The sequence below is a fragment of the Carassius carassius genome, chromosome 28 (assembly GCF_963082965.1).
Source record: "Carassius carassius chromosome 28, fCarCar2.1, whole genome shotgun sequence".
Classification (NCBI taxonomy): Eukaryota; Metazoa; Chordata; class Actinopteri; order Cypriniformes; family Cyprinidae; genus Carassius; species Carassius carassius.
Window position 1 is genome coordinate 14,954,890 of NC_081782.1, and position 23,406 is coordinate 14,978,295.

The following is a 23,406-nucleotide window of genomic DNA, read 5'->3' on the forward strand; positions in this document are numbered from 1 at the left end:
TTTTTTGTTTTGTACATAATTGGATAAAGGTAAACATATTTAGACCGGTTGTGTTTTGTTTTCAAACTGTTAAATATATAACTTTTTTTTTTTTTTAAAGTCCAGTACAAATGTTACTGAGAATTATTATTACAATAAGCAGGTATATACTTTCATACTTTGGAAATGAAATGGCACATCAGAGGGGCCTTATTTTATTAGTTTAGGTTAGGTTAGGTTAGTTTAGGTTAGTTAAGCCTAATGGGCCCAATGATAAAGCGGGTTAGACCTGTCATGTAACGTTCGATCTGAAGGCCTCATATAAATTACCATTGTGCACACATGCATAAATATTTCATCACTCAGATGCCCAGCAGAGCAGCTGCCTTGTAGGACTCGGCCAAAGAGGTGCCTTTGCTGTCCTTGCAGGCATCAGAAAAAAGCATGCCAGCTCAAGTCTTCATGGTTTTGCAGTCCTTGAGGGGAACTGAACCACCATAGCACATTTCAGAGAAGGCACTGATATGATTTTAGGCAGAGGGAAGCCTTGAGGGCACTAATGGCTAGTAATAAACACTGACACCACCCTTTATCCCAGAGGGGACGTACAAATACAAGTCCATTAAATTTGGCCCACAACACCTGCCAGGGGAGCGGCTCTCTGCACTTAGGTTTGTTAGTGCCGGGTCTCTATCTGCTTGTTTTGTTTTTTTTGCTATTGATCAGCGGCTCACCACCTATGAGCCTCTCTGACCAACATATGGGCCACCAGACCTGTCCATAAACATCGATTCTGAATGCATGATTTGAGTGACTAGTGGCGAAGACATGACCATTAGTACGAGTGGCCCATGTAGCTAAGGGCTCTGTTATTTGGCTTTAGTACTACACCGCCATGCTAAAAAGCTCTAGCGCCCTCCATGAATAATTGACAAACAGCCAGAGACCATTAAGCCGCTCTTCCAGAAGGGAGCTCTGCATGACCTTACGAACGCGTATATGTGTGTTTGTGGTCTTGCAATATGGCGAGAAAAGGCCAGCGTGTTTGTTCTGAGTGACTGGTGGAAAAAATCTAGTGGATCACCACCCTTTGTGTCATCGTATTATGATATATGCAGCGTCTGCTGTCATATAGCTCCCACTGTGGAGTAATGGATGTAGCAGTAGCAGAGTTAAATTATCTCTTTCATCTCTAACCCGGCCGCTTATAGACAGCATGGTGATTTGTGTTGCTGTTGGAGCAGTTACTGTACATATGGGCCGTGGGTGGTGAACACACTGAAGATACGCACCTTCTCTGAGAAATATGGGAGTATAAGTAAGGTATTCATGATTGAATGTGTCGTTCAGAGGAGACGTGGTCTAGCGGCTGGTACACGTGCTCCTACACATGTGGGCGACACAAGTTTGAATCCGGCTTCCATCCTGTTCCTCATCTATTCCCATCATTTACTTTTGTTTTTAAACATTTTAGACTTTCCTCTGTAATAAAGAGTGTCAAAAAGTATATAAAAAACACACCTGTCTACATAAGACCTTCCAGCTCACAGTGCATGTCAGAGCAAATGAGAATCATGAGGTCAAAGCAACTGCCTGAAGAGCTCAGAGAAAGAATTGTGGCAAGGCACAGATCTGGCCAAGGTTACAAAAAATTTTCTGCTGCACTTAAGGTTCCTAAGGGCACAGTGGCCTCCATAATCCTTAAATAGGAGACGTTTGGGACGACCAGAACCCTTCCTAGAGCTGACCGTCCGGCCAAACTGAGCTATCGGGGGAGAAGAGCCTTGGTGAGAGAGGTAAAGAAGAAGCCAAAGATCACTGTGGCTGAGCTCCAGAGATACAGTCGTGAGGTGGGAGAATCTGTTGTACAAAGTGAACCATCATTGCAGCCCTCCACCAGTCGGGGCTTTATGGTAGAGTGGCCCGACGGAAGCCTCTCTTCAGTGCAAGACACATGAAAGCCCCCATGGAGTTTGCTAAAAAAACACCTGAAGGATTCTCTGGTCTGATGAGACCAAGATAGAACGTTTTGGCCTTAATTCTAAGCAGTATGTGTGGAGAAAACCAGGCACTGTTCATCTCCTCTCCAATACAGTCCCAACAGTGAAGCATGGTGGTGGCAACATCATGCCGTGAGGGTGTTTTTCAGGAGCAGGGACAGGACAACTGGTTGCAATTGATGGAAAGATGAATGCCTTCTCCAAGAGTGCTCAGAACCTCAGACTGGGCTGAAGGTTCTCCTTCCAACAAAACAATGACACTAAGCACACAGCTAAAATAATGAAGGAGTGGCTTCACAACAACTCTGTGACTGTTCTTGGTTGGCCCAGCCAGAGCCCTGACTTAAACCCAATTGAGCATCTCTGGAGAGACCTGAAAATGGCTGTCCACCAGTGTTTACCATCCGACCTGACAGAACTGGAGAGGATCTGCAAGGAGGAATGGCTGAGGATCCCCAAATCCAGGTGTGAAAAACTTGTTGCATCTTTCCCAAAACGACTCATGGCTGTATTAGATAAAAAGGATGCTTCTACTAAATACTGAGCAAAGGGTCTGAATACTTAGGACCATGTGATATTTCAGTTTTTCTTTTTTAATAAAAAAATGTCAACAATTCTGTGATTTTCTGTCAATATGGGGTGCTGTGTGTAAATTGAGGAGAAAAAATTCACTTAAATGATTTTAGCAAATGGCTGCAATATAACAAAGAGTGAAAAATTTAAGGGGGTCTGAATACTTTCCGTACCCATCTTATTTAATAATAATATTAATACAATTAATATCTCATTTATAAAAAAAAAAACTTAAAGAAAAAAAACCTTTTGTAATAGTTATTTAATATCAAGGGGAAGCTTGATATGTTAGTACCATGTTGATTATTAGAACAATAAAATTTTTTTAAATGAATAGTGTCATTGATATTATTCTATTTATTGATATTATTTCTATTTATACTCTTTATTTCTTATAAGTTAATAATTTAAAAATTCAGAAGTAAAATATTTTTTTTCATACTTTTCATTATAATGTTGTGATAAATATTATTGTCCATAATATCAGTATTAGCCAGAGTTATTAATATTCCTTATAGGGATGTGCACGGATAGTCGAACATTCGAATATTCATTCTGCTCTAATTATTCGATAAATAAAAATGATATTCGAATTTCCCAAAAAAAAGAAAAAAAAAAAGTTCACAATAAAACCTAATTTGGTCACTTTCTGTGATTCTCCACGGCATATTTGAAGGTGTATGCAAGCAAAAAGTAATTAATGAATGATTAAGGGGCCATTCACATATCGCGCCTAATAACGCGTGGAAAAGGCTATGCACGCCGCTTTCTCCTTCTTTCCAAAGCGCTCGGGCAGAAGCGCTCCTGAGGCGACGTGTTCTCTCCATGAAGATGCGGAAATTTCAGCAAAGGATAAATGGATTTGCAGCACAAAAAAAATCGCTTTCAGTAGCTCTGCTACTAAATTTATTTCAAAATGGCAATCCATATACAGCTATGATCAGCTGTTCCTTCATCTTGGCTGAGCTTTCAACGTTGTTACAGGAAAGGATGAAGCTGAATGTTTAGTTCTTGTCACATGACCCGCGGTTTGCTTGCGGCATTCTGAAAAGTTGAGATGTTTTTAACACGATACTGTGCGGACGCGCCTGGAAATAACGCGACCGCGTCGCTTCCATTATGAGCGCGCATACCGCGCGCCTACATTGGAAATAACGAACTTGAGCATGCAAAAGACGCGATATGTGAACGCCCCCCTAAGAGCTGCGGCCTTCTACAGTACTTCAAATATGCCGTGGAGAATCACAGAAAGTGATCCAAGAACATTGTTGCGGCATCTCTCAAGCAACGAATAAACACCGCTAACTTGGAGAATGCAGTGAAAACTCCTCTTCTCGCGTCTGCCCTAGACCCTCGGCACAAACATCTCAGGTTTCTCGATGAAAACATGAGAGAAGTAAGAAAAACAAAAAACTTTTTTGAACATTATCGGATGATTTCCCTTGATGCGAGTGGTGCGGATGCAGCCGCTACGATGAAGAAGATGCAATGCCCACTTGATCGGAAAAGGCAGAGCCAGTTCTCCAGCGATGATTACAGAGAGTCCAGCCGAGACGAGTGGAAACAGTTCTTGCTGGAGCCATGTATTCCACCAGATGAGGATCCCATTCAGTGGTGAAACGAAAACACGAAGCGCTTCACAAAACTTATTCGCTTAGCACACCGTTATTTGTGAGTCCCGCCAACGTCTGTGCCGTCAGAGCGTGTTTTCTCCGCGGCTGGCCTTATTGTTAACAGACTAAGGAGCCGACTTTCCTCCGATCATGTTTACATGCCCGTATTTCTTAACAAGAACATTTGAAACAATAGAAAAAAAGCAAAAAAGATTTGCTGACAGTTTAAAAGTTAAGTGTAAGCTAAATTCTGTACAATAGCCTAATTGCTGCAGGCTGCATTACGTTTTTTCTTTCTTCACTTTTTTTTTTTGCTTTTAATCTGTACTTTTGTTTGTTTGCACGCATTGTTAAAGGTTTTCAGCTACAAAACACGATGTGTAATGTTCAAGCTTATTGTAAGCTTGTTAAAAATGACGAAAACAAATGTTGCTGAAAAATAACGTCTGACTCATTAAACTTAATTTAAATAAACGAATATTCGAATATTCGTTTTTTGTGAGCTCAAATATTCGAATGTGATATTTGTGGAAAACGCCCATCCCTAATTCCTTATCCTCATTAGGAATCAATTAAGGCTTGAAATATCTATATGCCAGCTTTAAATGGTCTTTTTTTTCCAACTAATATGCACATGTTTGTTTGCATATTGTTGGGTCTGTGAAAAATTGCTTATGTTCCTCTATTGTAAGCTGCTTGGGATAAAAGCATGTGCTAAATGCATAATGTGATTAATAAATCGCCATATCATGAAATTAATTGATGAAATATGGTATATTAGTGTAACCAGTTCTGTTTAAAGAGATCTTATGATGTTGCAAAAAAGAACATTATTTTATGTATTTGGAGTAATTGAATGTTTTTACGGTTTAAGGGATCAAAAAACACATTATTTTCCACATTAGACACATTGTTGGTCATCTCTGCCCTCCCTTTCTGAAACATGTAGATTTTTACAAAGCTCATTGGACTGCTCTGATTGGCCAGCTATCCAGTGCATTGTGATTGGCATAGTGACATAGACATGTGGGGGGCGTGTTTTAATGAGGCATATTAGGAAAGCGTGGACAAGTCTTAACTTTTATAAAGAATATCACTCTGGGTTTGAGACTTCCGTCTTTGCAACCTTACGGATTGTAACACCAAAGACAAAGGAAAACTTGAAATCGCCTCATATGTCCCCTTTAAATCAAACCGCTTATCCCTGATGTTTTCTTTCATACAGTATTTGTGCTTATACAAAGCTTGCAGATGCAAATCTCACCTTAAAGGGTGTCAGCTATGTATCATAAAGAGATTCATACCGATTCGCGTCAGCGCATGCAGACTGCGTGTTTGGCATGTGTTGGCCATGGCAACTGATATGGCATGACGTATCCACTGCCAAGCTGTCAGAAATGGCTTTTCCTCCTGTCCACGTTTACGTGTGCTTGCTTTTTCTGTTTTTCAATTAATGATTTTTGAGTTTTCCACTGAAGAAAATAACTGCAGCAAAGAAAGAAAACAGTCCTCTCTGTCTTGGAAAACAGTAAATCTATTAATCACGTTGCAGCCGAAGTGCAATTCCAATGTAAATGGATTAGAGAAGTGAAGGACTGCGTTGGCCAGGGACTTGAACAATGAAATGTACAGCGGAGCGGCTTGCCAATATAAATGGACTTTGTGGTGCCTGGGGAGAAATGCAGGTCTCTAGTGCTGAGGCTGAGGTCGGGGAGGGTGTGATGGGAAGGTGAATTCAATAACTCATATACCGCTATGTTCCTACATTCCAGGAATAAGAGGAGACTAGATTTTCCTCAGTTTAACATTTTTATATTGCTAAATGCACACCTCAAAGCATAAGACCTTAGGTTTGTAATTCTGAAGAGCAGATGGAAGCGCATGACTTTCTCCATTTACATTTAGTGATGTCCAGTTCACAAACGAATCATTCTTTCTTTCTTTTTTTTCTTTTTTTTGTGAATTGGGTGAAACATTTTATCAAATCGATATATGTACATATTAAAAATACATTTAATAAACTTATGAACAAATGGTTTGAATGAATGATTTAATGACTCACTCATAAATACCTAACTTATTTAATTACTGCATGAATCGGCGCTTTTGAACAAATCTCTTGAATGACTGATTCAATGACAAATATATTTTTAACAGTCCCGTTATTTGTCGTGCCAGTTACTTTTAAAAGGTGATTAGAAAGTAGTTCTCAAGACAAATGTAGTATACTAAATGTGGTTCTCTCTCAAGTAAAGAGTCAGTTAATGGTTTGAACAGTTTTTAAGTCACAGGAAACAGTTTTGACTTAGACATATCTTAAATTGATGAGCTGTTGACATGAGCATGTGTGAACCAAGCAGTTGACTTGAATGAGGTTCATAATGCAGGTTATGGTTTCTCATGATTTATGTGAAAATGTGAGTTGATTAGAACTAGTTTACTTTACATGCTTTAGACATGTAAAACATCCACGGTTCACAGCATTATTAGGTGCCTTGAAGGGATAGTTTACCAAAAGAGTTAAATTCTGACATTAATTACTCACCCTCATGTTGTTCCAAACCCATCAGACTTCAGTTCAACCCAGTCTCACTGCATTTCGTGACATAGTCACAAGATTTTCTATCTAATAATTTCTAGTTTTACAAATGCAAAGATTTAAACACTGAAATTGTACCCTGCACTGAGACAATTCCTGCTGAAATACTTTACAGTAAAAGTCATGCCGAGTGACACGAAAAAAAAAGAGAAATTCATGTCCAAGAACATAAATCAGTTATAGATTAAAATGTCATGACTATATCATGAAATGCCTTGAGAATTTGTGTGATTACTTAAACTAACTGGTGAAACTTTTTCACTTAACAAAATGTCTGAAAGAGAAAGGATTGCTTTTCCCATCGCTTGTCACGGCTCTGTAACTGATGTTTGAGAAGGGATGACGAGGCAGCTTGTCACGCAGACTGCTGGGTCCTTCACTTGGTTTTACACATGCACACACAAACACACTCCTAAATGTGCCAGCATGAGTCTTAGCACTGGTTGTTGTGTAATTATTTGCTGTGTTCAGGGATGGTAAGCACCTCAGGGTGTTGTATATCGGATCCACACAGCACTCTGATGTGGGGCGGCAGTGAAGTCTTGGCTGCAGATGGGGATTGAGTGTAGTAATCTGTTTCCCATCTGGAGCCAGTCTTCTCTATGAGGGAAGAAATAATAAAAACGGGGGGGATATGGCCTCAATGACTCCGTCCGTCTCCAAGTGCAGTCAACTCAGTCCAAACAAGAGGCAGATCCATTCAAAGTTGGAAAAACAGAGAAAGAGAACATTTGTAATGGAGTGAAAAAATGAAATAAATGTGTGTGTGTGAGTGTGTGTGTGTGTGTGTGTGTGTGTGTTTAAACACACACACACACACACACACACACACACACACAGACAGAGAAAAAACATCTTATGTTATAAACTATTTTTGTCAAAAGAAATGTATTCATTTTATTTTATTATTTTGTTTGCAGTTTTTCATTTTGCAATTTATTTGCATCTACACTGAAAACAATAGTTTTTAATTAATAATACGTTTTTTTTTTTTTAAATTTACAATAATAGATAATTACTAAATTATCTTAATATATTATGATGAGATGGTGGGATAATGTGCCAAATAGTCAAGAAAATAATATCTTTTCTTTTGATTTTTTTTAAGGGTAATATAACGTGCTAATGTTCGTTGTGGGCTTTGTGGGATTGACCCAATATTTGCAGTTCCCATCTGCTGTCATAAGAGAACAATGATGGGTGTTCAGTAGATTTTTCAATTTTCTTGGAAAAAAGTATCATCCCTATGCAAATGTCAGTGATAGGTAAACGAACCTCTCCTAAAAAGTAATCCACTCCTATGTGTTCTCTATCAACAAAAACCTGACATGGACTGGTTTGTCCATGGCTTTGTAAATATTTAATTTCAGACATATGAATAATTTACCTAGGGTGTGACATAATGCCTGATTCATATTTAATATCTCTGCAAATTTGAATCCACACACGTTTTATGGTGAAGTGATGGAAGCAGCTTGTTTAGCTGCAGTAAGCAGTGAAAACTAGACTATTATAATTTATTGGAGTTCAATAAAACCGGTAAGTTCATTTATGTCAGCATAAAGCCATTGAAACTCTACATTGAAATTTCTACATCTAGACTAGCAAATCAAGAAACATCCATTAATGTCGTTTGTACCTCATCAAACACAAGGATAGTGTGGAATATGAAGTGGGATGCATTTGGGTGATGATCTTGGAGAGAATGAAAGGTTGTTCGTTTGAAGCATCATACACAGCCTAGAGCTTTCTTTAATTTCATTGCTCAATCTAATTAGAGCCAATTAGTCCACAGTGGTAAGATTGTAAAGCACGTGTGCACATGGTCCTGCTCCACTGACCCACTTCTTTTGCTCCACAGGGTAGAGAGATCTACAGACCAGGTGATCAAGCCTGTCAACGTGGAGGCCTTATCCAAGTGGGTGGGTAAGATCCCCCCAGATGTGCTGCGGGACATGCCTGTTATCGCCCCCATGCTGGCCCGGCTCGGCTATGATCCCCACGCCAACCCTCCTAACTACGGTCGGCCCGACCCCCTCGTCCTGGATAACACTAGAAGAGTGAGCATCTCTACTAAATATCTAATTCATTTCTACCTTAAAGCACCTCGACCTCATTTTCCTCCGCCCACTAGTAAATCATCTTGCTGATATTATTAGGTCAGATATGTCTCGGACACATAGCCATGTTATGTTGGTTGAAAGTGTTCCTCAAGCTAGGCTGTATGTTATGAGACTGGGATCAGAGGATTTAGTGTCGCTTAGCTTTTGTGCTTTTTACTTTTTAATCCAAGTATTAAAAAAAACATTTGCATTCCACACATCCTGCAGGAGAGAGCAGCTCCATGTGTGAAACGGGTCCTTAGGTGTGAGTTGCATCTCTGAGATAAGCAAAGGACGGTTATGCAGATTAGAGAATCTGAATGTTAGCCATTACAGCTCCAGTAGGTTATATATATATATGTATAGGAGTAGATCTATAATAATACCGTATTTTCCAGACTATAAGTCACACTTTTTTTCATAGTTTGGCTGGTCCTGCGACTTATAGTCAGGTGCGACTTATTTATCAAAATTAATTTGACATGAACCGAGAGAAATGAACCAAGAGAAAACATTACCGCCTACAGCCGCCAGAGGGCGCTCTATGCTGCTCAGTGCTCCTGTAGTCTACCACTGAGCAGCATAGAGCGCCCTCTCGCAGCTGTAGACAGTAATGTTTTCTCTTGGTTCTAAATAAATGCGACTTATAGTCCAGTGCGACTTGTATGTTTTTTTCCTCATCATGACGTATTTTTGGACTGATGTGACTCATTCTCAGGTGCGACTTATAGTCCGAAAAATTTGGTAATAATAATAATAATAATAATAATCTACTCCTAGGTAGACACTAGAAATCTCACATCGCCTATCTCAAAGAAAATTGTTCTTAATGAAGGATAATACAATAAAATTTCAGTCATTTTGTTTAGTTCATTTTTTAGATGAAGTGGGTGTTCTTTACAAAGGAGCAAACATTGATTGACACTCTGTTGAATCCATCTCTCCATCATCATTTCTCTGATGTTATTGATTGCTAATGATTCGAGGCTCACTGGTTTATGTAGACCCAGCTTACCGCTGTCAAACATTAATAAATGTACATTCTATTACGAGCCGAGCTTGTGAATTGACCAACCATTTATTTCCCATTAATCTCAATACTTTGTGTAATTCCTTTTTCTGCCTTGTTTACTGAGCTAAAGATCAAGACGATTTGGATGCTAATACAATCTATGATGATAGTTCAAGAGAAGCTGTAGCAGCTATACCCTTTCTTCTCGTTCAGACTGGAAGTCTCATTTTAATAAAGAGAATTTAGGCTCAGTTCTTACATCAGTGGTATTACACCATGCTCTTTCACAGCTGCTATCCATTAGCAGTGGTTAATGATGAAATCATATGCTAAACCATCGGGAAAAAAAGAATATAAAATGTGTTTAAAACCCCGTAAGAGACTTTAAGATTGATCAAAATGGCTTCAGGCTCTTTGTGTTCTTCGAGCAGACAGGTTTTGAAATTCTGTGAGAAAACATTTCTGCTTGTAGCAGTGTCCCTGTTCCTTACTAAATAATGGATGCCGTGCCACTCAAGGTGGGCTCGGTGGTGTTGTCATTCACTATGAAAGGCCTGATATAAAGCTTCACTCTATTAGCGTTTTTCCATGTTGAAACATAACAAACTTTGGAAAATTGCATGACTTGATGGAGTGCTGACTGTGGTGGAAAGCATTTTTGTGCTACTTGAGCAGCGAACCACAGTCATGGTTAAATATTGGGGCATTTTTTTTTCCTCTAAGGTCGGGAAGAGGCCCCTGTCGAGCTCTCTCAATGTGCCAGTCCGGCTCAGAGAGTCGGAGGGGAAAAGCCGTGTCAGATTCCTATCCTTGGAAAACTATCAGTGGCATTGACACAGCTGCGCAAGGTTTTCATCCTACAACTTCATCCTAGTTGCCCTTGTCTCAGATGTAGGAATGTATTTGTGGTCAGAACGTCTCGAATTCCAATTGGAAAGTTTTTCTTATAGTAAAAGTTCACCCATAGAAAAGTTCACACATAGAGGAAGATATTTCAATGTTTTTCCTATACATTGAAAGTAGGGCTGGACAATAAAACAAACTACAATTAATATGATTTAATTTTATTATATATGATTTAATTTTATCAATAAAATGCTAACAAGAATTTGAAAAATGTTCGATATAATGTATGTGATACATGATTTGAAACAATATGAACTATAAGAATATGCATGAACTAAGAAATGCATAAAAAATATTAAAGAAACTCATTTTGATAAAATGACTCAAAGTGTAAAGAATTCAAAAACGTCAAGTGTTTGTCATGTTCTGACCATAAAGAGTAGTTTAAAACCACCATTAATGATCATGTTTCTACATCTTTCACTTGGGAGCAAAAATCTGCCTTTAAACTGGAAAGGAATAAAGATTTGAAATTTAAAGTTGCTCTGATAAAATTTGTGATAATTTTTTTGGCATTTTTAGCCATTTAAAGTGTCTCTGATAAAATTTGTGATAATTTTTTTGCCCATATCGCCCAGCCCTAACTGAAACAGTGGGATCCAATGTTGTTTTTCATTATAAGGTCAAAACATTCTTCAAAATATCTTCTTTTGTGTTCCACAGAAGAAAGTCATACAGCTTTAGAACAACTTGAGCGTGAGTTTTCGGTGAACTGTCCCTTTAATACTCCATGTCTGCTTTGACAGTCTGAAGCGTTTGTCAACCTTGAACTATTCTGCAGTTGTGCTTTGCTTTCCATGACAGTTGTTCCCTCTTTCCCACACACAGAAGATTCCTTTTAGTTGAGAAATTTCTGCTTTTTTTGGACTCACTCTCAGCGATTCAATTGGCGCCAATCTCTCTCAGTTCCATATGTTTCGCTTGTTGAATAAAACTCATGCCGTTCTTCTCACCGAAACCCTGCAATCTTCAAAGCCCTGTTTTGTGTGAAAAGAACAATTATTCGACTAGAAAATTCTGCAAGTTGGACAAAGCATTAATGTTTGATCTTTCGTTCCAAAAAGGAGGCAGCAGCTTTTAAAACTAGGCACAGGAGTGTGTTGTTTGTTTGTAACTGTATTGTATTTAATCTTTCTTGCATTTGTTTGTATTTCTGCATATTTTGGCCAGTTTTGTGCATGCTTGTAACCTACGCAGCAGTTCGGACTTCATTCAGCATTCCTTTGAAAAGCTATTGTTGTAGTCCCTTTCCTTCAACAGCCAGATCTTTCTGACTCAAGGCTGAGTGTGTGTGTATAAATATGTGTGTGTGTGTGTGTGTGTGTGTGAGAGAGAGAGACATAGGGAGAAGCACATCTGCTGCGTATTAATGTGTATTTCCCCTGGATCAAACACAGCTGCATGCATCAGTCGTTAAGCCTGCCCCCTCCATACTTTGACATGAAGTATGACACACACACAACAGTGAAGATCTAAGATCTGCTCACAAGGTGTGTGATGCAGACATGCTGTAACACCGAGCATGTGCAGTAAAAATGGTGAACTGTGCTGTGACTCTATTTTTGAAGTCTGAGAAGCAAGCTGTGCTTCAGAAGTTGAAAAATATGAGCCGTTTTATTTCGAATCGTTTTAGCATCCATTAAATGCAGGGGTTCTCTGTGCTTTAAGTATTGCAGTGATGTCATAATAGGTCAAGTAGGCCATTAGTTTGCTCCTCTTGCATTTTCATGCCTTGCATTGCTGAAATTGACATGGACTAAGCATGTGGGTCAATGACTAATAAGAGCTTCCACAATAACGGAAAGGGAACTCTTTAAAAATGTAGTTTCAGCACATGTGCCATGCTGATATCATTTCTTAACTATCTCTGTTGAAAACTGATTCATATTTTTGAGGAAACTGTGATGCATGTATGTTTTGCATATCAAAGATGCTTTGATCGGTAGTAAAGTTCAAAAGAACAGCATTTATGAGACATTACAAATGCCTTTAAAGTCACTTTTTAACAATTTATTGTGTCCTTATGAAATAAAAGTTTGCATTTATTTTTTTAAAATCCCACTGACCCCAAACTTTTAAACAGTAGTGTATATTTAAAGGTAAAACTTTTTACAAACATTATTAATTCATGCATACCATTAAAATTTTAGAGTATCAACATCAGTTTTACAACCAAATTGATCTTAAAAATAAAAATAGCATTTTTAATTGCATTTAAATGTATCAAAAATGCAATTTAATGTATCAATTGAATAAATTATTAGATCCACATAAGAAACGACTGTCGTGTCACTGAAACGTGCATTAGAAATGAGAAACTTGTTTTGAAAATAGCTAGTTGACTAGTGAAAACACCACTCAAATTACTCGCAAATTGATTTTTCTGCCATAGGCAACAATGACGTGTTCTTTCACATTGAATCTCTCACCCAAATCTCACAGGAGCAACTGGATGCAATTGGTGACATTATAGATACAACTTTGAGCTGATGAGAGGTGATGGTTTATTCTTACAGGAGCATCCAAGTGTGGCACTAGTGTGATTCGCATTGGTATTTTTGCTTCTTGTTACAGTAGTGCATCCCACCAGATGAGGATCTGTTTATGTGGAACAAAAGTGAGAAGTGGCAAAGAAATTCTGTGGCTTGTCAGATCGCTATCAGCAATCATGCACAACAGACTCCAACTATCACCATGTATCACCTCAAACATGTGAAATGCTAAAAAAAAGTGGTGTTTAGATACATAGGGTTAGTTAAATGTACAGAAATTGATTGCTCATTGTAAGTGTTAGAGCAATCGACTATAAAATTACTCAAAATTCTCTTCCTACTGCAAATATTTGCATATGAAAAACTGCCTGGAGTGTTTCAAAAATGAGCAAACCCTCAGTGTGAGAGGAGCATTTAGGCTTGTACATTTCTTGAATACTTTGTTTTCCCACAGCGACCGGACATGTTTTTGATTAATTTGGCTCTAGATACACTTGATCTCCTTCACATGATGTCCTTGCTGTAAACAGGCCATTGTGGCTTTTTATAATATGCTTTGAATGCAAGTCCCCCTGCCATTTTTACAGTATCTAGATGGCTGTGGAAATGGCTTTGAAGTCGCAGGCCTCTCAATAGCGAGGTTTCCTTGGAAACAGAGGCGGACTGCAAGACTCCAGCTCATCAGAGAAAAAGCGGCTATGTTGCAGAGTCATGGTGCAGGTCTGTAGATGAGACCTCATGAACTCGGGGTTACAGCTGAGGTCTCGTAAGATTTGATGACTTTTGCAGCTGCTCTGACATTAACATGCATGTTTTTGTCCTCTTTTTTTTTTTTTTTAGACGAATTCTTGGTAAAAACTAAGTATTTGTGTTGCATTTAACTTCAAAGATTACTCTGTGTTGCATCATATCAAATACCTGAGACAGGCCAACTTTCTAAGCATTTTTACTACTATTTATTTACTTTCATAAAGTCCCTTGTTAAAGGGATAGTTCACCCAAAAATGAGAATTCTGTTATTAATTTCTCACCCTCATGTTGTTTTAAACCCTAAGACGTTCGTTCATCTTCGGAACACAAATTAAGATATTTTTGATGAAATCCGAGAGCTTTCTGACCCTACATAGACTATAGGGAAACTACCATGTTCAAGGCCCAGAAAGGTAGGAAGGACATTATTAAAATAATCCATGTGACATCAGTGGTTCAACCGTAATTTTATGAAGCTACGAGAATACTTTTTGTGGGCAAAGAAAAAAAAAGTATTTTATTCATCAATTTCTTCACAGAAGAGACGAAGTTGTTGAATAAAGTCGTTATTTTTGTTTTCTTTGCGCACAAATAGTATCCTCATAGCTCGTAGTCTAGGGTCAGAAAGCTCTCGGATTTCATCAAAAATATCTTAATTTGTGTTCCGAAGATAAATGAAGGTCTTACAGGTTTGGAACAACATGAAGGTGAATAATTAATGACACAATTTTCATTTTTGGGTGAACTATCCCTTTAAGACCTGATTAAATCAAAATGAGAGTTTTGCGTTTTAGTCTGTTTGTTAGTTTTGACGACATATAAATGCTATTGCACTCATAAATAATGAGCATTTAATATGTGATATTTTAAAAACTATTGTGAAAAATATAAAGCTCAAAACTTTAAGTGACATCATTGAGTCTTTAAAGAGACAGTTCACCTCATCATGTTGTTTCAGACCTGTATGGCTATATTATTTCTGTGAAACATAAAATAAGATGTTTCCAATGATCTTTTAACTGTTCTTGCCTTTAAAATAAAAGTCATTGATGTTGAAGATATCACTGGAATTCAGTGGGGTTAATTTTATTGCACACAAAACCCCATATTCTTCAAAATATATTTTGTGATTTTGCAGACAACAACATAAGGGTGAGAAAAGGATGACAAGTTTTCATTTTCAGTGAACTGTCCCTTTAAGAACCCATTTCTGCCATTAAACATCAGCAACAAGTTGAAAGTCAGTGTAACCCCTCCTCAAAATCATTTCACTTTTAAATGCCTGTGTTTTGTGGTGATTAAACTTAAACCTAATTTCTTGTGGCAGTTAAGCACCGTTTCTACAATTAAGTAATGAGGCGGTAATATTGATCTGAGCACTCCAGACTAATTTGGCATAATGAAGGTAGCACTATCACATGTCCATTGTCTTACTGTTTAGTGAAAAATAAGCAGATTAGCGTAATTCAATGCTTGCAAGGTACAAGGAACACTTTTGTATTTCTACTGGAGCCTGTGAATTTTGGACTGGTTGACATTTTTACCAGGTCACAGTAATCTGTGCGGTCATGCCAAGAGTAAACAAGAAAGGAGATATAACAGCTGTTAAAGACTATAAATGGCTTCAATGCTAATATACATAGACTAAAGGACAACAACCTTGAATTGTATTTAATGGACTTCCTGTCAACTGCTTCTATAGCTATCTCATGTACTGTCTTAGCTGTAAAGACTTTGAAAAATTCTTTGTTGGTGGCCTTTGCTTATCTTGCTTCCATCTGGTTAGTTCAGGCAGATTCAACATGATCCACCTAAACTATGTAGGAGAGCAGTAACATGAGGACACATGTTGCCCAAGTTTCAGTGACATTATCATATCAAGTTTCAGTGGTTTTGGACAACAGTTTGACTCTTCCCGGCCCATATTGTTGCTCTTCACCAAAGCTTCTATACTTTGCAGGATGCAGAGAGTAAGTGACAGTCTTGCTTTTCCACCCTTTAATTGTCTGTCATCGGTCTCCTGTGATTTAGTACATTATGAGTCCTGTCCAAAGCCACAGTCGATGCCTATTAAGTGACTTTGCAGCTTCGTTATGATTCATGTTGGGAAATTGATATTAAGATCAATAAGTCTGTCTCAACAGTGCTGCTAGTAGCATTATGTGGAAACGGTCATGCTTAACTGAATTGGAGGCCAGAATCATTGGAAGTTTGTTTACCAGAAAAGGAGGTTTTGTGAATAATAAGTTTGATTTAAAATTATGTAACACTTTATATTAACAAGATTTTCATAAGAAAATGTGTGATTCTTGCCAAAGCATGTTGCCAGCAGTTGCTTAACTTATTTAACACTGTTAAAATGTAATCTTTAGCAAATATCAATTTTTCATACTGTACATAATGTTCTAATTACAAAATTCACTTTTTTTTTTTTTATCATGCAAATCTATAAATATGATAATTTATAGGCCATAACTTGAAAATAACAACTGGCTCATATAACACCTACAATTTTAATATATATATTTTTTAATACCATACACAGAAAATGTTACAGCTCCCCGGAAAGCCATGATTGAAGGTATTTCAGTATTAATATACTATTGTATTTATTAATATTTTTAATTTAGATTTTGAATTACCTATTGAATAACTTTGTTTTCAGGTTTCATTTGAATTTTATGTACTAATTTTTATTAGTCTTGTTTTAATATCTCTATTTAGCTTTAATTTATTAGAAAATAAATATATATTTTTATGATAAGGAGTTTTAGTACCTAAACGTATTTATTTTTAGAATACAAAATATAAGTTAAGTTTTTCATCTAATTTTTTTTTTTTTTTTAATTATTTATTTTATTTCAGCTATCTTTTGTGAAATACTGGTATGATTTTTTATATTTTTAGTCAATTATAACAACATTGGTTATCATTCAGGTTCATAGCACAAATTGTGTGGCAGTTGCAATCTAAAGTTTAATTCATAAGCTATTATATGTTTTTACTGTAGTTCTGCCCAAGGTAAGAGAAGGTGTGAAAGAGTCTTGAGTCATGGTACGAGGGTAAAACCCTGTGTGTTAACACATTGAGTCAGCAGTGTCATCCTGCATTAGAGGAGCTGTTGGTCTATGACTATCCTGCCGCAGTTGAATTCGTCTTTGATGAATCGCTTTTGCTATTTCTGTGATATGGAACAGTGAGCACCAGCTCTTCTGCGGTTTCGTCCTCGCTCGGCTGCGTCTCTTGTCAGAGGCTACTGCAGGTGATTCTAGATGTGCTGCTGGGAAGATCCTCTACCCGAGGATGAGACGCAGTCAGCTGCACAGATCTGTCAACATCCATGTCTGCTCGCCACCTCTCATTGCTGACAGCAGTCTGAGCTACCATTAGAGATAAACCAGACCACCCTACTGTGTCTGAGCCATCACACTATAAGCCCATTATACTGTACATGTCTTTACATAAGGAAGAAAGGAAAGACAATTTCCTTTGCTATTTCCACCTCTGTTGGTTCTGATCCTTAAATTAAATCTTCAAGACAGCAGAGAGATTTGGTGTTTGTTTACTTTTGTTTCAAAACTATACAGTAAAGCTCCTTGCACACCAAGTCTGACATTTCATATGTATGGTATGCAGGACTTCACCAATCATTCAACCCTGGTTCTTTCATTGTGTTGTTAAACATTAGCTTGAAGTGGGCATTAGATATAAAATGTAAAAAGTAGAAGAAACTATAAATGTAAAAAAGTAGTCTCTTATGCTCACCAGGGCTACAGAACTAAAGTAAAAACAGTAAAATTGTTAAATAATATTACAAATTACTGTTTTATTATATTGTAATAATTATATTAATGTTTTCTATGATAATATATTTTAAAATGTAGTGCAAAGCTACATTTCCAGCAGTCTTCAGTGTCACATGATCCTTTAGAAAGCACTTTAAGATGTTGATTTGTTTTTAAGAAACATACTTATTATCATGAAGAAAACATCGCAAAACAAAACCGTTTTGTCCTGATTATTTGATGCATAGAAAGTTCAAATGAGCAGCGTTTATTAGAAATAGAAGTCTTTGTAATATTATAAAAGCGTTAGTGTCACTTTTGATCAATGTAATGCATCTTTGCTATGTAACAGTATCATTTTCTTCAAAAAGAACAAAAATCTTACTGACCGCAACATTTTGAATGGTGCTATACCTTGAACTTAATTCTGTGGAACAAACAATATGTTACATATAATGCACTCTGTTAAGGCTTCAGAAGGGTTGTAATATAGTAAACGAATCAAATGGACTTTTTTTTTCAAACTTTAACCCAAAGACATAATATTTTTTCCTTTCATATTTGCTAATTATTGCATCTTTCGGATGATGAATTTTCTTGCTTGGTGTATTTATAGAAGTCAGACCTACTGTTCAGTGAGCAGCTCGTGCTGATAGCTGCAGGAGGCTGAATGTAAACATTCCAAAAGAGAATTCTCCTGCTGGCCTCCTCCCTGGAGCTCCAGATCTGTAAGGATCTGAAGAACTGTACCCGATGAAGGCCCCATTTATGCACACCCTCAGCTTAGCCGCAGGTTTTATCAGTTTATTCTCTATACTTATACAACAAAGTGTTTCCTATTACATCAGCAGTGAAAAATTCCCTTTCACAGCAGTTGCGAGCCAAACAAATGTCGTATGAGGTCTTGGTTGTCTCAGTTTGCATGTCACTGCTGTTATATCCAACATAGAGAACCAGTTACATCATTGCAGCAAATACAGACCTGCTAGTCAAAGGCTTGTTTTTACGGGGATATGAATGAGTATTTGGAGGCGTGATTAGATAAAATATCCTTTTATTTTGGACTTTTGAGTTCTGCAGATCTTACTCATTCATTTGTTCTTTGTTTTAAACACAATGAATGAACCAGATCTAGTCACAGCCAAAACATGTGAGTCTTTCTCCTAACCTTTGTTTGTTCTCTTGCCATGGTGATGTGACTTACGAATCTCCACCTCTAGGGCAACATTCACAGGATTTAGTGTGGCTAACAGTCTTGGACGAGTGATGGATTATTACGAAATGGGAAATGGGAAACATTCACGCCTTTTTCATTGCAAATGAATTCCACTCAGGCTCTGAACCGCAATCTTGGCGAGCCAACTCGACTCAAACTCGCTTCCTCCTACACCCACCGGCTGAACCCCCACCTCTTGACCCACCAGTGATACCAGCTCTCTCTAACCAGCGGCCCGGAGACTCCTCTCGGAAATCGGGTCTGAAGCCTTGCGTAACAGCTGTATCCCACGGTTGAGCTGGCTGAGATGGGGAGAGTGAGCCAGATTCACTCAGACAAAAAAAATCCACTAGTTGTGTTTAATCATATTTGTTTTGAGCCATTTAAAATTATATAGGCCGTTTCAGATTCTTATTACCCCGATTATGCTTTTGAGGGCATTTACATAAGAATCACAGTTGTGTTGAACAAGAAAAAAAGATGGAGAGCAATGAAATGGAACCTGATACTTTTTTTTTGACTGTAAGTTGGAGTGTTTTTTATGTGACACAGTGAGTACAAGCAAAAAGACAAGACAAAGACACAACCTAATGGCATTTGTCCATCTGATTGTGTAATAAGGCTGTGTATCCTACAGATTTAAAATAACTGGTTCATAAGAGTTTATTTATTCATGAATAAATACATTTTTTGGCTGAACAAGAGGTGCTACACAAATGAATCGAGTTGTTTAAAAGAAAAACACCTTCATAGAGCTCCAGTAACTGACAGTCCCAGCAGTAGTGGATAAAGAGCTCGAGCTTCAGGTTTCTCACAGTCTAGAAAAAGACTGAACCTGAGCAGAAAGGGTTTAGAAAAAATGGCTCAATCTCCAAGTTGTCTGACTTCTCATCAGGTCAGCGCTTCTTTCCTATGAAACACAAACATACCCCAGAAACTTGCATGAGCTCCTCATTCGCAATTTCCTAAGCTTAGAAAGCCAGGAAATGAGATCAGCTGGATGAGTTTTAATTGGAGATTGTCATTCTCTCTGGAACCGACGTACTGAACAGCATTCAGTCTAGCTCTCCTTTTATTCTCACAGTCTTTCACTCGTTCTTTGATCCCCGGAGAGAGCTTGTGAATTTTGTGAAGTTAGACACCCTGGGAATTGACACACAATATCCTCAGCGCTAGAGAGCGCTTCACATAAGAGGACTCTGTTTTCTGTTCAGCGCCAGACTTTTAATTTGGCCATTACTGCTTTCTGGAGGCATACAGTATAAAACCGTTTGTGTCGCTGCGGTTTACAGAAGGATGTTTTCAGAGATTAGAATAGCTTCAGGTGGAGAAATAAAAACAGAGCAGGGAAGAATTTGAGCTTGAACTGTGTAATGAATGAGCAGTGGCCTTTGATTTGTGTGGAGAGGCTGTAGCTCCTGTGTTTGCACACAGTGTGACAGTCTCTAAAAACGCCTCTCTGTTTTTCCAGGTCTTTAAGGGTGAATTTCAGCTACCTGATTTTCTTAAAGAACAAACACAGGTATGGTAGATATTCTGCCTGTCCTTAAGCTCTTCATAAATTGCTCTTTTAAATTAATTTTGTTCTTCCTTTATTTTCCATGTAAATAAAACCGTGGTCATTTAATTCCCATCTGCTTCCACTCACTCTGATTCTTTGCTCTTCACGTAATTTCTGATCATAACACTGGTTAATGCGGTGTCCTGTGCTCCTCTGATCTCAAGGTTGGATTTTTAATTTTTTAATTTTTCATTTTTTTGTGATCTGATCACATTAGCTGTAGATGTGTAGATTAAACGCGCTTTCCTAGTTATAGGCTGCTCTGCTGTCTAGAAGTCCTATACTGCCCCCTCTTGGACAGATGATGGGAATGTTTGGGGGTGATTTTATATTATATCTTTGATCATCAAAATATGAGTAAAAAAGTAACTGATTTACATAGAAAATTTATTATAAAATGATCAAATCATGACAGGTTTACAACTTATGATTATACCTTCAATTAGTATTTGAATTATGTTTTTAGTAGTTCTATGGTGAAAATGACAAATATATAGCAAAAAACAAAAATTCAAACGTTTTTTATTATATCATATATGTGACCATGCACCACAAAACTAGTCATAAGGGTCAATTTTTCGAAATTGAGACTTATGCATCATCTGAAAGCTGAATAAGTTTTCCATTGATGTATGGTTTGTTATGATAGGACAATATTTAGCCAAGAAAATCTGTAATCTGAAGGTGCAAAACAATCTAAATACTGAGAAAATCTCCTTTGAAATTTGTCTAAATTAAGTCCTTAGCGATGCATATTACTAATCAAAAAATTAAGTTTTGATTTATTTACGGTAGGAAATTTACAAAATATCTTCATGGAACATGATCTTTACTTAATATCCTAATGATTTTTGGCATAAAAGAAAATCAATCATTTTGATTGTACAGTTTACAGCGACTTAAGACTTAAGTTATCTACGGTCACATATCGATTCCTCGTACAGTATGCATTAAATATATGAAGCGGCCTTAATCATTTGGTAAAGATGTGCCTTGCAAGAAGATTGTCATATTTGTTTTCCAAAAAAATTTAAAACCACTAGTTCATAGGGTGTTGAGAAGTTTGAGGGTTTATTTCTTATTCTTTGAATAATGTATGTCTAAATACATATGAACATGCACTCTCATCAGAGATCACGAGAAGAAATAAAAGCTAACATCACAACAATACAAATACAGTGAAACCTGTTGATTCATGCGTTGCTCTAGGCTGTACTGTCCTGTGTCCACACATGTGTAACAGATGTTTCTCTTATCACAGCTACAGAAGTCCCTAGAAAAGCCCAACCCAAGTTAGGAGAAGAACAGAGCTTTATCAACAGAAGTGAGTTATTATCATCTTTACTGGCAAACTTTGCTCCCTCTTTGTATCAAGTAGTGTTTTAAATATATTTATATTAAATATATTTTAAATATATATTTAAAGTATTATTCTAGAAACAGGCTTGTGTTAAGTCTTAATGTACTTTACCACGTGGTTCAGAGACATAATATTGACCCATTTTTTAATACATTATTTGACTTTTAGTATCATTCATTATTAATATTAATTATTATTATTAATAGTAATTGTAGTAATTTATTAATAATTGTATATATTTTTTATAATTTATCAATGTATTTATTATTATTAATAATAATAACACTAGTATAGAATTAATAATAATAATAATAATAATATTTTGATACCTGCATTTTAATTTCAACTTCCTATATAGCATAAAGATTGATTGGTATGTAGTATGTTTTGTGAAAGCATCATAATATTTGTGAGGTCAGTAGAGGTGAGGTGACGTAGCTGCTGCGCTCTTGCTGTGTTTCAGGGCTGAGTAGAGACAGATGTCGTGGGACCATGATGGAACTGCATCACCCCCGCTATGCTGGGACCTCCATGCATGGAAACACTAACACACACACACACACACACACACACACACAGGCCTTTGGATCCGGACCACTCTTTGGAGGACAGTTTTGGCCTTTGATGTTGTACTGTAACAATTGTGGCCTAAGAATGTCATTGTTTTTTATTTTTATTTTTTTTTTACTTTTTTCCACACTGTACTCCAAGTTTCATTTATTTTCCTAGCTACACAAACCTGTGATTCTGTTATAAGAAAATACAGTGGATTTAATTAGCAGCAAGGAAATATTTATGGAGGAGCGTTAGCTTTAGAAGACGATATTTTAAAGTTTTTTTTGTTTTTTTTCATGACTTCGTAACGTGCAATTCCTTGGGTACTGAATGATGTGCAAGACTTCAATCTTGTGTAGAGATAGACATGCATTTTGTTCTCTGCATTCACAATGGAGTGACCTTATGTACATTGAGAGCTGTAATAAATGAGCTGCCAGTGTTGAACAGAAGAGGCTCTTTGACGTGTTCTCCATTGGCAGAGATCCGCACATTGTGATGTTTGTTGTTGTTTTTACGATTGTTATTTTTGTACTTAAGTGTAAATCATAATTATCTACTCTTTAATTTCTTTCAATGAAATAAACCCAGAGCGCTGTTGGCAGCCAATGTGCTGATATTCTTACATCACTTTAAAACACTGCACATTTTATGTGCTAGTTCCATTCTTTTATATTGTGTACCGTTTAAAAGTTTGGGAATTGAAGACGAATGTCTTGTACTCCCCAAGAATGCATTGATTTGATCATAAATACAGTAAAACTGTAATATTGTGAAACATTATTCTGATTTAAAATGTTGATTTAAACCGTTTTCTATTTGAAAATGTAATTTATCCCCCGTGACGGTTAAGATAAATGATCATTATTACTCCAGTCTTCATTGTCACAAGATCCTTCTGAA

The 23,406-nt window shown here is 37.1% G+C and overlaps 1 protein-coding gene across 3 annotated transcripts in view; it reads left to right on the forward strand.

The window, feature by feature from the left end:
• LOC132108052 (protein-tyrosine sulfotransferase 1-like) overlaps nucleotides 1-23,112 on the forward strand; it is a 43,996-nt gene extending 20,884 nt beyond the window's left edge. For 2 of the 3 annotated variants that reach the window (XM_059514518.1, XM_059514516.1), the window contains 4 exons: nucleotides 8,626-8,824; nucleotides 20,499-20,549; nucleotides 21,850-21,912; nucleotides 22,412-23,112. In XM_059514518.1, the coding sequence (XP_059370501.1) occupies nucleotides 8,626-8,824; nucleotides 20,499-20,549; nucleotides 21,850-21,885 (286 nt within the window). In that variant the 3' untranslated portion in view covers nucleotides 21,886-21,912; nucleotides 22,412-23,112. The remainder of the gene's footprint in view (nucleotides 1-8,625; nucleotides 8,825-20,498; nucleotides 20,550-21,849; nucleotides 21,913-22,411) is intronic. The other variant, XM_059514517.1, reaches the window with a different exon arrangement.
• The last annotated feature ends 294 nt before the right edge of the window (nucleotides 23,113-23,406 follow it).